The sequence below is a fragment of the Panthera onca genome, chromosome A2, assembly GCF_046562875.1.
Source record: "Panthera onca isolate mPanOnc1 chromosome A2, mPanOnc1 haplotype 2, whole genome shotgun sequence".
Classification (NCBI taxonomy): Eukaryota; Metazoa; Chordata; class Mammalia; order Carnivora; family Felidae; genus Panthera; species Panthera onca.
The window spans coordinates 151,081,764-151,098,259 of NC_138340.1; the positions used below are offsets into that span (position 1 = coordinate 151,081,764).

The 16,496-nt window shown below is 38.1% G+C and overlaps 1 protein-coding gene and 1 long non-coding RNA gene across 2 annotated transcripts in view; one reads left to right on the forward strand and one right to left on the reverse strand.

Annotated features, from left to right (window-relative positions):
* LOC132679566 (uncharacterized) overlaps positions 1-5,005 on the forward strand; it is a 190,615-nt gene extending 185,610 nt beyond the window's left edge. The window contains exon 5 of the long non-coding RNA XR_014137335.1: positions 4,767-5,005. This is a non-coding gene — a long non-coding RNA (uncharacterized LOC132679566). The remainder of the gene's footprint in view (positions 1-4,766) is intronic.
* The window catches only part of MTPN (myotrophin), a 58,473-nt gene that overhangs the window by 16,311 nt on the left and 25,666 nt on the right, over positions 1-16,496 (reverse strand). Inside the window, exons 2-3 of the mRNA XM_060633217.3 lie at positions 7,596-7,709; positions 6,661-6,744 (exon numbers count right to left, since the gene is read on the reverse strand). Coding sequence (XP_060489200.1) covers positions 6,661-6,744; positions 7,596-7,709 — 198 coding nt within the window. The remainder of the gene's footprint in view (positions 1-6,660; positions 6,745-7,595; positions 7,710-16,496) is intronic.

Genomic DNA, 16,496 nt, shown 5'->3' on the forward strand with positions numbered 1-16,496 from the left:
GGAAGCCTGTACCTCCCACTCCCTTTTGCCCACCTTGCCCATCCTCCTCTTTCCCTCCTCTCTGTAAACAGATTATGACTCTGTTTCTGCTTTTTTGTTTTGCTTTTTAGCAAAAAAGTTCACTTATAAGTGAAATCGTATGGTATTTGTCTTTCTCTGACTGGCTTCACTTAGCATAATACCTTCTAGAGCCATCCATGCTGTAACAAATGGCAAGACTGCATACTTTTTCATGGCTGAGTAATATTCCACTGTGTGTGTGTGTGTGTGTGTGTGTGTGTGTGTGTGTGTGTGTGTATCTCCTCTATCCATTAATCTATGGACTCTAGATTGCTGCAATAAACACAGGAGTGCATAAACCTTTTTGTATTAGTATTTTGGTTTTCTTTGGATAAATACCCAGTAGTGGAATTACTGTATTGTATGGTAGTTCTACTTAAAAAATTTTAAAGAAACTTCTACACTGTTTTCTACAATGGCTATACCAATCTACATTCCCACCAACAATGCACAATGGCTACCTTTTCCCCCCATCCTTGACCTTTGTTATTCCTTGTCTTTTCGACACTAGCCATTCTGGCTGGTGTTAAGGTACTATTTCACTGTGGGTTTGATTTATATTTCTCTAATGATTCATGATGTTGAGCATCTTTTCATGTGTCTATTGGCCATTTACATGTGCTCTTTGGAAAAGTGTCTATTTGTGTAGTGGTTTTTTTTTTTTTTTTTTTTTTTTTTTTTTGGTGTTGAGCTGTAGGTTTATATATTTGGGATATTAACCCCTTATTGAATGTATCAGTTGTAAATCTCTCATTTAGTAGGTTGCCTTTTCATTTTGTTAATAGTGTCTTTCACTGTGCAAAGGCTTCTTATTTTGGTATAGTCCCAGTAGTCTATTTTTCTTTTCTTTTCCTTGCCTTAGAAAATGTTGCTAAGGCCAATGTCAAAGGTTAACCATATTAAGCATGGGTTTGTTTCTGGGCCCTATTCTAGTCCACTGGACAGAATGTGTGTATTTTTGTGCCAACACCATACTGTTTTATTAAAGCTTTGTAGCAGGTATCTTGAAATTAGAGACTGTGATGCCTCCAGCTTTGGCGATTCAGGGTCTCCTGTGATTCCACACAAATTTCAGAATTTGTTCTAGTTTGTCTATGGCAGTTTTAGAGTGGCAGAGTTATGCCAGAAAACACATGGTCTTCAAAGTCATACATGACTTTTTATCACTTTTTAAGATTTTAAAGGCAAAACCCAAAAACCTTTATTCAACTGAGATCATTACAATTCAAAATGATATATACTTAAACAGTCTGTTTTGCTTTGATAAAAACAGGTAGAAGTCTTATCAGGTCTGGCCTTTTCACTGCTGTTGTGCTCATTGGTTGCCACTTCTCTATCCTGGATGTGTGTTTCACACTCTTGCTTGGGCTTCTTCCTCCTCTGCTACTGCTACTCAGGAGGCTTCTCGAGCCTGCATTTTGACCTGTTCTGTCTCTTTTCCCTTGTCTCTTCTCACCAGTTTTGCATAGCATTTTTCATGTGCTCTGGATGTTGTGAAAGTACCAGGAACTTTGATCACCATCTTACCATTCAGCAATTATGTAGTTTTAGCTTTTTAAAAAAAATTTTAGAAATATTTATTTATTTTTGAGGGAGAGAGAGAAAGAGAGTAGGGGAAGGGCAAAGAGAGATGGAGACACAGAATCCAAAGCAGGCTCCAGGCTGAGCTGTCAGCACAGAGGCCGACGCGGAGCTCAAACCTATGAACCATGAGATCATGACCTGAGCCAAAGTGGGACGCTTGACTGACTGAGCCACCCAGGCGCCCCTACCTCATTTTGTTTTCCTAGCTTATTGTTTTTAACTTTAGTGTTTGTTTTTTATTTTAATATTCACTTAGATTTTTTCATATACTAATTTCTTACGATCCTTCTTGCCTCTCGGTTTTTCTCTTTGGGTTTATGGTGTATCCAGTCTTCACTTGTTTCTTGCTCAGGGTACTAACCACTTCAAGGCTTGGAGCCACCCTGGATCAGTTCCTACCTTTTGCAATGACACTCTCTTGCTCGTGTCGGGGCATGTTATTTTCCTCAGTGCCATCCCCTCTGCTTCCTGTGTCTGAAGGATTCATTACAATGTCTTCTCTAATGAACCTCATACCATGGCATGTGCTCAGGCCTCCATCTCGAAGTGGAAGTCCCACATGTATTGATCTTCTTCTTTTTTTTAAAATTTCTAGCTCAAAAATCAGGCCAAATAACTTTTACGTACAGAAATATACGTGTTACATTTCTCATAACTATCCCTGTAAAAGTTTTTTCTTTTACTATATGGACAATCAAGGATTAAATGTTTTAAATTCCCACTTGTGTCATAGACTTCATCTTCCACTGCACTAAAGGAGAACCAAACACGAAAACTTGTCCCAACTATGTGATATACTATCACTTACTGATTTGATATCATTCTAGTAACCCTCCTTTCTTTTGTTTTAGTGGTTTTCTCTTTTTTCCCTATTAGTTGTGATCACACTGAGTTTTTAACTTTGTTTTTTTTTCTATACTAATGATATACCAGCTGGATAATAAATTAAAAACGCCAATTTGGTAAACTTCTCAAACTAAGTACTTTTAACACAAATTCGTAATAATCCATAAGGATTCTAACTTTTGATAAAAGGCAGAACCAGATTTCATAATACAAGCATTGATCGTAACAAAAAAAAAAAAAAATGCACTGGAATAGCCTTATTTTAGCAACTAAGGATTTCTGAAAGCACAATCAATTTCCAAAAAAAATCGGGCTAACAAAACTATAGGGTATCCATTAAAGAAGGTTATGCAATAATAAAAAAAGTAATTTTGAAAAAGCAGAACTAAATTTTCCTATGCTGCTTTCATAAAGGTAAAAAAAACCCTTTCATCTAAAATAATAGCTCTGCATGGGTACAATTGATCTGCCATCAACAGAGCCACCTCTGAATGTCACTTAGCTCCAAAAATCAAGACTCATACACAAATAAAATAACAGTATTACAGTTACAAGTAAAAATAAATAAGCTAGTTAAAAGTCAAACAACTCAACTTACAACCAATAATTTAGCAGAAGAGTACATAATTACAGAGACCCTTCTAAGAAACCATGTTAGGGCCTAATGTATATACACATCAAGCCAGAAGATTCTTTAACAATGGAATCTTACAGTCATGTCTCAGGGACCTGGAGCACCATGCTTTGGGAATAAGGAATACAGAGCAAGGGTTTCAGGACTTCTCTGGCATGACCATAACTGGGTTTTTTTGTTTGTCCTGTGAGGAAAGAGAAACTTACCAGAAAGAAATACAGAATTTGAGATACGGCTAAGAAGAAAGAGCATGCTTATTAGGAGCCTCTCATTTAATAAACATTAGATACAGCCTAAGCTAAAAAGGATCCCATGGAGGTTTTTATTTTCAGAGAACAAAACCTTAGCTGGGTAGAAAAATATCAGGGAGAGTGAAAGGGGGAGGAAGAAAGTGTGTTTTATCTTTTACTGTGACTTACGAATTAAGTTTTTGGGCATAAGTGACATATGTATCCCTTAAACTAATACAAATGTTATAACAATGATTTGATACATGCATAGATTACAAACTGATTATCACAATAAGTTTCGTTAATATCTATCATACCTCACATGAGTTAGTCTTTTTCTTGTGATGAGAACTTGTAAGATTTACTCTTAGCAATTTTCAAATACACAAGATAGTAATATTACGGTTTCTTTTACTATACGCTTAGCAGATATATCGAGGCCGAGGGCATTAAATTAAGTCTATGCTGAGGAACAGCTGAGAGGCAAAGAGAAATCAGATCCTGGTAACGTGGCTCAAGCCCAGGGCGAGGCTACGTGCCTCAACGGTAGAGTTATGTGAGTCAACACGATCTCTTCACTGTTTCAGCCTATCTGAGCTGGGTTTAGTTACTTGCAGTATAAAGAGTTCTAACTAATAAGATATTGGAATTACACAAATCTTTAACAAACTGTGAATCAATAGTTGCAGCCTGTGACAACCAGTTTTGAATACGGTAAGCAAAAATATTCTCCGAGGGATGAAATTATCCAGTAGTTTTCAAAGGTACTTAAAAAAATCTCGTCATGGGTGTGGGGGAGGGATGGACAGTGAGGAGACACAGTGACTGGAAATTTTGGGGAGCACATCCTACGACAGATTCTAGATCCTCTACAGTAACCAAGAATATTTCCATCTGTTTTGGCTTTGGGAGAACCACATTATTCCTATCGATAGAATGTGTAGTATCTAAAAATTACTATTAATATATATCTCTTCTCCCAAAATAAAAACCCAACACCAAACCAGTAACAACCACACACCTAAAGAAATTTAGTAATTGTGTTTAACATGCAGCTATGGGTAAATTAAAAAAATTATCAATAAAGTGTTAAGAGACAAACATGCTAACCTTCTTTCCCAATTTTTTCTAAATCTTACTGAAGCTATCTCTATGAAGCTAAAAATCCTCCTCAGTCTTAGTTAAAATAAAAGCTACTATTTATTGAACACTTATGTGTTAGGCACTGTGGCAAAATGCTTTATATACATTTACTCATTTTTCTATCTTTCTTCCTTCAACAGGACTTATTTTAAAATCCCAAGTGAAATGCTATAAAGAGCATTTTCCAGTCTATGCCAATGAAATGATAAGCTTAGGATTAATCCTGGTGCCTTATTTTACAAAGATTTCTTGTCTTCCAACACCTGCAGGTTCCATGTAACATGGCTAGAAATGCTGCAACTGACTGGTTTGTTGAAGCTGGATTTTGAACACCCTCTAAGAGTCAACACCAGAAAATTCCAAATTTACTAGGACCTCAAGCACATCAAGACACCAGACGACTTGGAGGGCTCCTATTTACAGCAAACTGCCTCTAATAACAATCTCACTCAGTATGTACGACAGAAAATGGAGCTTACAAATTTCATACAAGGGCTACTTAAAGTGTGGTCTCTAAACCTGGTACCAGTCTGCAAATGGTTAGGAGTCCAGAATATTTCTACATCACTAAGTACAGTGCTTAGTTCAGCTAATTTGTTTTTTCATCGCAAGATACTCTTGATGAAGGAGGCTGGATTGATTTATTCTAGCCCAACCTTCTTATCCATCATGAACTGGTAACAGTTCGTGAGCCACAAAAGACCCCGAATAGCCAAAGCACCCTTGAAAAAGAAAAACAAAGCTGCAGGCATCACAATTCTGGGTTTCAAATTATAGTACAAAGCTGTAGTAACTAAAATAGTATGGTACTGGCACAAAAACAGACACATAGATCAATGGAATAGAACAGAAAACCCAAAAATGAACCTACAACTATATGGTCAATTAAGCTTTGACAAAGCTGGAAAGAATATCCAACGGGAAAAAGACTATGTCTTCAACAAATGATGGTGGGAAAACTGGACAGCAAAGTGCAAAAGCATGGAACTGACCACTTTCTTATACCATAACACAAAAATAAATTCAACATGGATGAAAGACCTAAATTTGAGACCTGAAACTATAAAAATCCTAAGAGAGAACATGGTAAGTAATTTCTTTGATATCGGCTATAGCATCTTCTTTCCCCAGGTGTCTCCTTAGGCAAAAGTAAAAATAAACTACTGGGACTTCGTCAAAATAAAAACCTTCTTCACAGTGAAGGAAACCATCAACAAAACTAAAAAGCAACCTACAGAATGGGAGAAGATATCTGCAAATGACTTATCTGATAAAGGGTTAGTATCCAAAATATATAAAGAACTTCCAAAGCTTAAAAACCAAAAGACGAATCATCTGATTAAAAATGGGCAGAAGACAAGAACATTCTTCCAAAGATGATATCCAGATAGCCAACATCACTGATCATCAGGGAAATGCAAATCAAAACTACAATGATCTATCACCTCACACCTGTCAGAATGGCTAAAATCAACAACACAAGAAACAAACAGGTGTTGGTGAAGATGTGGAGAAAGGGGAGCCCTTTTGCACCGTTGGTGGGAATGCAAACTGGGGCAGCCACTCTGGAAAACAGTATGGAAGTTCCTCAAAAAGTTAAAAATGAAACTACCCTATGATCCAGCAACTGCACTACTAGGTTTTTACCCAAAGAATACAAATACGCTAATTCAAAGGGATACATGCACCCCGATGTTTACAGTAGCATTATCTACAACAGCCGAATTATGGAAACAGCTTAAGTGGCTACTGATTGATAAAGACGGGGTGCATACAATGGAATATTACTCAGCGATAAAAAAGAATGAAATCTTGCCATTTGCAACAACATGGATGGAGTTAGAGTATTATGCTGAGCAAAATGAGTCAGAGAAAGACAAATACCATATGATTTCACTCATATGTAGAATTTAAAGAAGAAATGACCAAGAGAGGAAAGAAAAATACAAACTAAGAAACAGACTCTTAACTGTAGAGAATAAACTGATGGTTACCAGAAGGGAGGTGGGAAGGGTGAAGGGTGAAGTAAGTGATGGGGATTAAGGAGTGAGCTTGTTGTGATGAGCACCAGGTGATATATGAAGTAGTGTTGAAACTGATGTTCACTGGATGTTCACTGGAATTTTAAATAAAAACTTTAAGACAATTAGCAATTGATCTCACCTTTGACAGAAGCAATTTCACACAGGAAACATGACCTTCATAGACAGCAGACAGAAGAGGGGTAATATGATGTTTATCCGGAGCCTATGAAATAAGAGATTAAAAAACGACTTTAGTTTTCATTTCTTCCTTCCTTCTAGATTTGATCAGAGAACTATCAACGTTTACCCCTTTGCCTTGTTACACAAAATCCCTTCAAGGCTACAAGTTTTCAGCCTCTTAGAGAGCTGCCGGGGCCCAAGCCCATAAGCAGCGTCTCCTTGAGTATCAGCCTAGTGAAGTAGAGGGCACAGGGCTTTGACTTCAGCTCAAACCTTGGCTCTGCCACTCACACTGTGGCAATTGTTTGGCCTCTCTGAGCCCCAAGTCCTCACGATGTTGTAGGAATGTGAATGAGGCCCAGGAAGGGAAGAGAGGGGGTAGAAAATAGCCAATGAGAGGGACAAGGCTGCCACAATGGGGCCGGGTGACATAGTGTCCCCTGAAATGTGTAAAGTTCATCTCACTTGCTGTCATGGCTAAACATTTTTCCAAAACCCTGAGAAGCTGTAAAAGGCAAGAGCCAGGAGGTGACCGCTCCTGTCTGACCATTTGCCTACTGACCTTTGTCCAAAACTCCAGTCTGGATTTATTCTAGGACTACATAGTCCTATCCTCCATTGCATGACAGCCATTTGCCACCTATAGACAGTGACAGTGTTAACTCTCAAGTTGCTGTAGAACTTAAAAATGAAGCATCCTAACTCACGGTTTTATCCATTTAAGAAAGTCTGTTTGTTCTGTTTATTTAAAAAAAAATGCCAACTATATATTTCTAGGTTACAGGAAATTTGGTATAATCTCAGACTATATTTCTATTTTATAAGACTAGAAAACAATTACCCAAGGCATACAACAGGATTTTTTTTTCTAGAATGACCACGTTCTTTACATACATTAATATCTGCTCCTTTCAGCAGCAGAAATTCCAGGATTTCAAGCTGCCCACAATCTGCTGCATAATGAAGAGGCTTCCTTCCACCTTCTAGTGTCCGGTTGACATCTTCTCCCTTATAAGAGAAGCCAAATGAAAATGGTATTTAGATGGATGGTAGATGGAAGATGGGACATGAGATACCCAGTATTTTCACTTTCTTAAAAGCCTAAGAGTTCCACGAAACAGTCACATTTCCTGCAAAGTGAAATAAGTAACCAAGAAGTTGAAATTAAATTCTGTGCAACAGCACATATGCAGTACGGCAGTAATTCAATCGTGATCAGTCAAACTGGAAACAGACAATGATGCTAAATGTAATGAAATATGTTACCGCGCTCTATTTCCAAGGGGGTTCAGTCAGCATAATGTTAAGATGTGGCCAGAAAAGACTGGTAAGTTCAAATACTGAGATTTTACCCAGATCACAGGACCTGTCTTTTACTTTAAGGAAAGCATCACTCCTTTGATGGAAGCAGACAACATCATCACAACGTAGTCAGTACTGCTACTAAGAATCATTTCCTTCGTTTAACATTGACTAAAGGCCTGCTATACGGCAAGCACTGTGCACAGAAGACAAAGGTGAACAAGATCAGAGCTTCTGATTGCACAGAGCTCACTATCTAGTGTGGCGAGGCAGACATTAACTGGCTCATCACAGGACTAAACAGAATGTCAAAACAGAATTGCTATAAAGGAAAGGAACTCAGTGTTATACAAACACTTATCAGAAGAACAGGACTGAATCTTGGTGATGGATGGGGAGTGGCTTGTGTCAGAAAATGAACTTACTAAGGCCTCAAAAAAACAAAAGTTTTCATTCACTGAGAATTAACAGATTCTAACAATAACAAAGGCAACCAGGCTCTTTACTGATCAGCTGATACAGGCTTGGCACTGTGCTATACACATAATCTCCAATCTTTATCCTAAAAGGAGAAAATCTCCACTTGATAAATGAAAAGTCTGAAGCGAAAAGAGGTTAACTAACTTTTTAATGGGGCTTAGTAACAAGTGAGATCTAAACTCATTCTCTTTCTATACCACCATGTTGCCCCCAATGCAGCATTTTCCCCTTCTTTCCTTTTTAAAAAAATTTTTACATTCATTTATTTTTGAGAGAGTGAGACAACGTGAGAGTGGGGGAGGGGCAGAGAGGGAGACACAGGATCCGAAGCAGGCTCCAGGCTCCGAGCTGTCAGTACAGAGCCCGACGTGGGGCTTGAATCCACAAACCGTGAGATCATGACCTGAGCCCAAGTTGGACGCTTAACCGACTGAGCCACCCAGGCGCCCCATATTTTCCCCTTCTTTCTTAAGGAAAGTTCAGATTTTAGAGAAACAAAATGCCTGAAGGAATTTATATCCTCAACTGCTGTATTATTCACTTACCTTGGTTTGGTTAGCTCATCAAGTCATATTCTGACTCAAGCAGTTCAGAACCCTATCATTTCATGGCCACTACCAGCTGCCTTTTCAAACACCGATATAGGAGACAGGTGTACAACTTGCCTAATGCCAGTAGAGGCTGGGCTGCAGCTCCGACTCTACTACTTAGCTGTGGGACTTAGACGGGTTACTTTCCAAATCTGTTTCCTTATCTGTAAAATGGGAATAAAAATGCTTAGACCTCATAAGGTTTTACACTTATGTCATTAAGACAACCCACGCAAAATATTTAACGTAGGTCCTGACACATGGCAAAATGTCTAATGAGGGTTAACTATTATTTCTGTGGATCCCTGATGTTGGTTTATACTGGCCCTAAAAGACTATTCCAAAATTGAGTTAAGGCAGGTTTCTGCAGAACAGCTGAAATTTAAAGGTATGATTGAATGTAATATACTTTTTCTCCAGAAACAAATTTAAATAGTCTGGGCAATCTGGCGTACCACCTTAGCCTTTATTCACAACTGCACAAATGGGAGCCTTTGAGGCAAAAAGAGACACTGCTTAAACAATTCTCGATGAAACTAGTTCCCCTTACGTTGGTAATAGGTCCCCTCCATTATTAACTACAGAGCATTAACGGGATAGGTCTTTTCAGTGAGAAAAGCAAAGTATTACTTGTAGTAAGCCATCTGATAAGAGGGCTTTGTCAAAGATATCTTCCCAAATCCAAATAAGTGACCTCTTCCTTCCCCACTTGGTATGAGCCTGGAAAATGCATATGAAATGGACTTGTGAGCTTAAACTTTCTTCTTTATCGCTGCAGACACTGCCTTTACAGTTCTTATTTTGGCAGACAAAAAATGACGACACCAGAAAGGCTCTGCATGACTGACAGGAAAGAAAGGGTCCGCTTCTGTGGGGCCTTAGCAAAAGCTGTACTTATAGAGGAATTTATGGTACTGGAAGACCTGTATTGGAAAAGGAGAAAGGCCTCAAAATAATGAGTTTTGGACTTTCACTTTAAGAATCTAGAGAGTATTATGCTAAGTGAAATAAGTCAGAGAAAGACAAATACCAGAGGATTTCACTCATATGTGGAACTTCAAAAACAAAACAAATGAACATAGGTAGAGAGAGAGAGAGAGAGGCAAACCAAGAAACAGACCCTTTACTTAATAACCACAGAGAACAAACTGATGGTTACCAGAGAGGACGGGGTGGGGGATGGGGAAACAGCTGGCGGGGATTAAGGGGGGGCACTGGGATGAGCACCAGGTGTCGTATGGAAGCGATGAATCACTAAATTCTACACCTGAAACTAATTACACTGATGTTAACTGGAATTTAAATAAAAACTTGAAAAATGAAAAAAAAAAAAAACCTAAGGTGAAAACAAAAGGTATATGGAAATCTCTGTACCTTTTACTCAATTTTGCTGTGAACCTAAAAATGCTCCAAAAAGTAAAGTTTATTTTTAGAAGAGCAGATTAAATTCAAAGTAAGCCAGAGGGAAGAAAAAAGAGCAGGAACCAATGAGATGGAAAACAGAAAAAGAATGAAAATCAGAAGCTAATTCTCTGAGATCAGTACAATTGATAAATCTCTAGCCAGAGTGATCGGAAAAATAAACAGTGAAGACACAAAGTGCTACTATCAGACTTTACTGATTATCTTCCCACAAAGAAACTCCCAGGCCCTAGAGGGCTACACTGGTAAATTCTACCAAACATTTAAGAAAAGAGAGTAATATCAATTCTTCCAAAAAATGAGAAGCATCCGTTTTAGGAAAAAGAAGTAAAACGATCTTTATTTGCAGGTGACACAATCATCTATGTAGAAAATTCTATGGAATCTACCAAAAGGCTACTAAATAAGTAACTTTAGGAATGCTGCAGGACAGAACAACCAACATACAAAATCAACTGCATTTTTATATACTATTGATGAATAATTGCAAATCAAAACTAAAATCAATATTATTTACAATAACATCCAAAGATGAAACACTTAGTGATAAATTAACACAAATGTGGAACACTTATACACGGAAAACTACCAAATTTGTTGAAATTAGAGAGGACCTAAAGAAATGGAGAGAGATACCATGTCTGTGGGTTAGAAGACCTAATACTGTAAAGATGTTGATTCTCCCCAAATTGATGTGTAGATTCAATGCAAAACCAGTCAAAACCGTAGCAGGCTTTTTAAAGAAACTGCCAAAATGACCCTAAATTTCCTCTGGAAATGCAAAGAATCTAGACTAGCCAAAATCACTTTGAAAAAGAACAAGTTGGAGGGCTAGTAGTATTGCCTGATTCCAAGAATTATTAAAAACTAATCAAGAAAATACAGTATTGGCATAAAATTACAAAACATGCAAACTTTTATCACTAATGTATAGTGAAAGAAAGTGAATCAGTGGTTGCCTGGGGGAAGGGGAGGGAAGGACAACAGGGGGGAGGGAAGGACAACAGGGGGGAGGGAAGGACAACAGGGGGGAGGGAAGGACAACAGGGGGGAGGGAAGGACAATAGGGGGGAGGGAAGGACAACAGGAGGGAGGGACTACGAAGGGGCAGGCAGTAAGAGTGATGGATGTGTTCATTATCTTGATTGAGGTGATGATTTCAGAGAAATATACACAGGTCAAAACTGATCAAATTGTACACTTTAACATCTGTCTGTTGTTTAATTATACCTCAATAACAGATTTTCCTGAAATCAAATTTCTGTGGCTCATTGTTACAAAATGGGATGCTAACAAAGCAACAGTTGAGGTAGAATGGGGGCAGGGAGACCAACAATCTTCATGGGAGACTTAAAGAGCAAAAGCTATTTGAGGTCAAGTTCCTTCCCTGGTAGTGATGAAAGGAAAGCTCTTGACTTCTATGTCCTATACCTCAACTAACTATATGGAACAAGAAGTTTTAAAGTGGTATGAGAGAAGATCAATGTGGTCCCTACCAGCTTCAGAGAACAAAACAATTGTCTGAACTTCTGGGAAAAATCTTCTTATCAGTACTTCTAGCATTATTTTGCCTACTCGATTCTTTACTACAACTACAGGGAAACTGCTACTACAGGCAACGACAGGGAACCTGCTAAACACAAAATGTGATCACAGCATTACCTTTTAAAAAGTCCTCTGATGACTATTCATTGCTCTGAACAACACAGTTCAGAAGATCTAGAGTGATCTATCTGGTGACTACCTTTTCAACTTCAATTCTCACAGTGAAGAATTGACTTCACCGCCCCACCCCTGTCCTTTGTTAACTCTTACTAGTCCTTCAGAAGCCGGTTTTTAATAAACCTCGTGGAAAGTATCTCTAACCTTCTCAACTTGGAGTAATGTGAGCTCACAGGTGTGCCCAAGACACCTTGCATCTCCCCGTGTTGTAACACTTACCACATTCTACTCAAACTGTCTGTATCTGTATCCTCTATGAACACAGGTCAGATACCACGTCTCTCTTATTTACTTTTGCATCTCCAATGCCTAGTATAGTTTCTAACATATAGTAAACACTGATATAATAAAGCTTTCGTTTGGAGAAATGGTGAGGTTGCTCAAGTACTAGATTTGGAAGTAAGCCATATACAACACCTTCCGTTTCAAGCAGACACGGACAATACATTAGTTATCTGGTAGCAGCAGCAGTAACTTGAGATCAATGGCGTGTTTACTGATGTAGGGGATCTGAATGACAATTTCACTAGGTTTTCAGCAGTCTTGATACGTGGTAACCGCAGTAGTCGCTGTAAAATAGGGAAGGATGATAGTGCTGTATCTAGCTCCTTTCTCCCTACCCTCTGCCCACACAGTAGACATCAGTGACATCACCAGAGAGAAGTTAGACACCTATTCTGTAATCTTGATTCCAACTTAATGAAACATTACCAGCTAAGGAGAAAAATCTAACACTAATTTTGTCTCCCAGATTCTGGGCTTAGAGAAAGATGTACAATCTCAAGGGGTCCCTTAGCATTACAAGGCAATCTTACCATGTTTTCCTTTTTCCCTTGCTTTTACACTTTCCACAGAGACTATTTTAAGTTTCTTTCACTTTTTAAAGACCTTAGACTTCTCTATTTCCTCCTTCCCTTTCATTCTCAGCAGATAACCTCATCATATACTTTTTACACAGAAGACTGCCTTCAGACAGGCACTCTCTCAGGAACTTTTCTCCACCTCACCTTCCTACAGCTGACAAATCCTCTCCTCCTATCTAAAGCCAATCTCTCACCTATGTTTTGGATATCATCCTTTCTTGGTTTTTGAGAAAACTTACTCCTTTGTTTGCTACCTTTTGTGTTTTCAACCTCTACTCCTGTACTGGCTCTTTTTCATCAGTACCTGCCACACACACTCTTTGACTAAAAAAGCAAAGTGCAACACATCAACCTCTCCTTAGACCCATTCCTAGACCTTTTAGTTATTGTTGTTCCTCCCCCTTTTGTGGCTAAATTTTCCAAAAGCATCGTCTGTATTTGTTATCTCCGATTTCTCACTTTCTGTTCTAATCTGACTTCCACCCTCAACACTACACCATAACCACTTTTGCTGAGGTCAATGACTTCCTTGTTGCAAAATGCAGAGGTAACTCAGTACTCACCTTAATTGACCTCCCAAAAGTGACTAAGTCGATCACTTCTTCCTTTTTTAAACAGACTCTCTTTTGGCTTCAGTGACACCACACTGTTGGTAGTTTTCTTCCTACCTGACTACTGCTTCTGTTTCCTGACTCACCCACGTCTACCAGGTGTTTAAAACAAATTTGGGGAACCTTGATTATGAGTTCAGATTTTCATCATATATAATTTAAATAGCTGAGAAGTTCAGTCATCCTTATACAGTCTTGTAACAGTATCTACATCAGAATACCCTGACTATAAAGTTTTTTGGAATAACAAAACACTTCCTTGGCAACAAAGTGTACCTATGTTTTTAAAGACATTACCATGCAATAATATCGTGTCACAGAGTCTGGCAGAAATAAAATTCTCATCATGGTATGTGTGTAAAGAACCATGCAGGTCACAAATAACTCTGCACAAAGCTTTTGTTGACCATACACAGTTGAGGTAATGCAGACTGACAAACCTAATTTATCATCACATCAAGGCTTGCCTAGCTTCACCTTTCCCTTTTAGCAAGAGTGATTTATCCAGTTTTGTTTTACTCTCTTGTCTTTACTGCAACAGCGAAGCCTGTTAACCGTTCAATACATAACAAAGATTTTTATTAAAATTATATTTTGCCAGTATTTTTCTTGTAAGTTGTTATGAAGCTATTCTTATTTTCTCTATATATGGCATATTCCACATATGTAATATATATGTAAGTAATATATACTACAGATATAATACTATTTCACAATATTTTTTTAAAAAATGTTTTAAATGTTAATTTTTGAGAGACAGAGACAGAGACAGACAGAAAGACAGACCATGAATGGGGGAGGGCCAGGGAGGAGGAGACACAGAATCCAAAGCAGGCTCCAGTCTCTGAGCTGTCAGCACAGGGCCTGATGTGGAACTTGAACTCATGAACCGTGAGATCATGACCTGAGCGAAGTTGGACCCTTAACCAACTGGGCCACTCAGACGCCCTCTACTTCACAATATTTTCTGGTGAGAGTTTAAATTAATACATTCCATCCAGAACCATGTTAGTGACTATGAAATGCTTTAGGATAGGTTGATTCCTGGTGCCTCTCAAATATGGGGGGTTTAGATTATGGTGGAGGAAAAAGTCTCTGTGAAATTCTAAATCAAATGGAACCCAAGAAGAGTTTTAAGATTACCCTATATTCTAACAAACTGCAGACTACCTTCTCTGACTCTACCTTGCTCCTTAATCAAAATTATTCTTAGAATTAAAAAAAAAAAAGTGATAATGCATGACTAATTTATGTCAATACACTGGTGAGTCTATATTAAGGGAAGAACTTAATTACTATAATATCACTTATTTCAACACTAGAGCATGACATTTTAGGGCTGGACACTGGACAGGTTTTCCAACTTCTTAAAAATTAAATGACATTACTGGCATTTGTGAAAGATAACCATGCTTCATTTCTCAAGTATCACTGTTCTCAATAACTAAGAGCCTCTGTTATTCTGATATGTTCTTATCTGTCTAGAAAATGATTGGTGTAATGGTCTAGTTCTATCTTTAATATCAATAAATCAGCTAGTATTTACTAAGAAGCCATGTTCCTAGCTGGGCATGCTAATGGTACAAAAAAGTGGAACTGTGGGTCTATGCCTACCTTAGGAGTCAGAGACTACATCTTACACGTATTTTTACCACAATGCCAAATGTGGTACTTCTCAACCTCAATAATTATTTGTTGTGATTGCTAAATTACTATGATAGCAGGTTATAAAATGCCATATTAAGACGTAACTTGGAGAGTGTGGGTAAATGCAGCACATGTGTATACAAGAGAATATGCCTGGAGAGATTAATTATTATGGTATATGGATTTCCCATAGGAATTTCCTCCCAGAAATCTAGGAGGTGATACTTTGGAAAAGTACGGATCCCATGACATTTGTGAGTCTTTGCTGAAATAATGTAAAGTTCCTGGCACATAGTGAGCACTCAATAATGCCAAATGCTTTTATTAATATTAATAGAGGCCTCAACAGTTCTCATTTGAATAGCTTTCTACGCAATTTCTCCACATTCAACAATTCAACAAACGTGAATCAAGTTAATCAATGTTCCTAAAAAGTAAGACCGATCGTGCTCCTCCTTTACTCAAAAAATTTCAACTACTCCCTTTTGTTGAACAGAAAATCCTCAGCATGACACTCAAGTCGTCTTCCATTCAACACCAACTCGCCATTCTGGTTGTTTCATCTCATATATACAATGCTCCCAACACATCAGTGCTTTCCCACTTCCGGGAACCTTCATGTTGCTGTCTTTCTTTGGCATGGTTACCCCACTTCCGTTCGTGTCTTGATCTGCTAAAATGCCACTTACTCTCCAAGACCTATTTTTCTCTTGTCACACTTTTACCTGATACTTTTTTCTCTCCTTGATACTCTTGATATAAAATTCCCTCCTTTTAATCCTCAAAGTTCTTGTTGATGTCTCTTACTACACTACATTTACCTTTCTTCAATCGTGTATTTATTACTTACATACTTCAATGAAAACTCCATTAAAAAAAGGGCCATGCCTTATTTATATTTACTGCCTATGTAATGTCTATGGGCAACTGGTGCCTTACAGCCCATTTTAATGAATTGGGGCAGTCATTTATACTGTTTATACATTTATCTTTGTCACACTATGGAACCTGTTGCTTACCATGACAACTATCACTCCCCATAGAGGTATTTTAAAAACATTATTAGTGTGTCTGAAAGTCAGAGTCTCAGTGTTGGAAAGGACTCTGAAGGTCATCCAACCCAACCACTCACTCTGGGTTTGAATCCTTGCCTGTGTA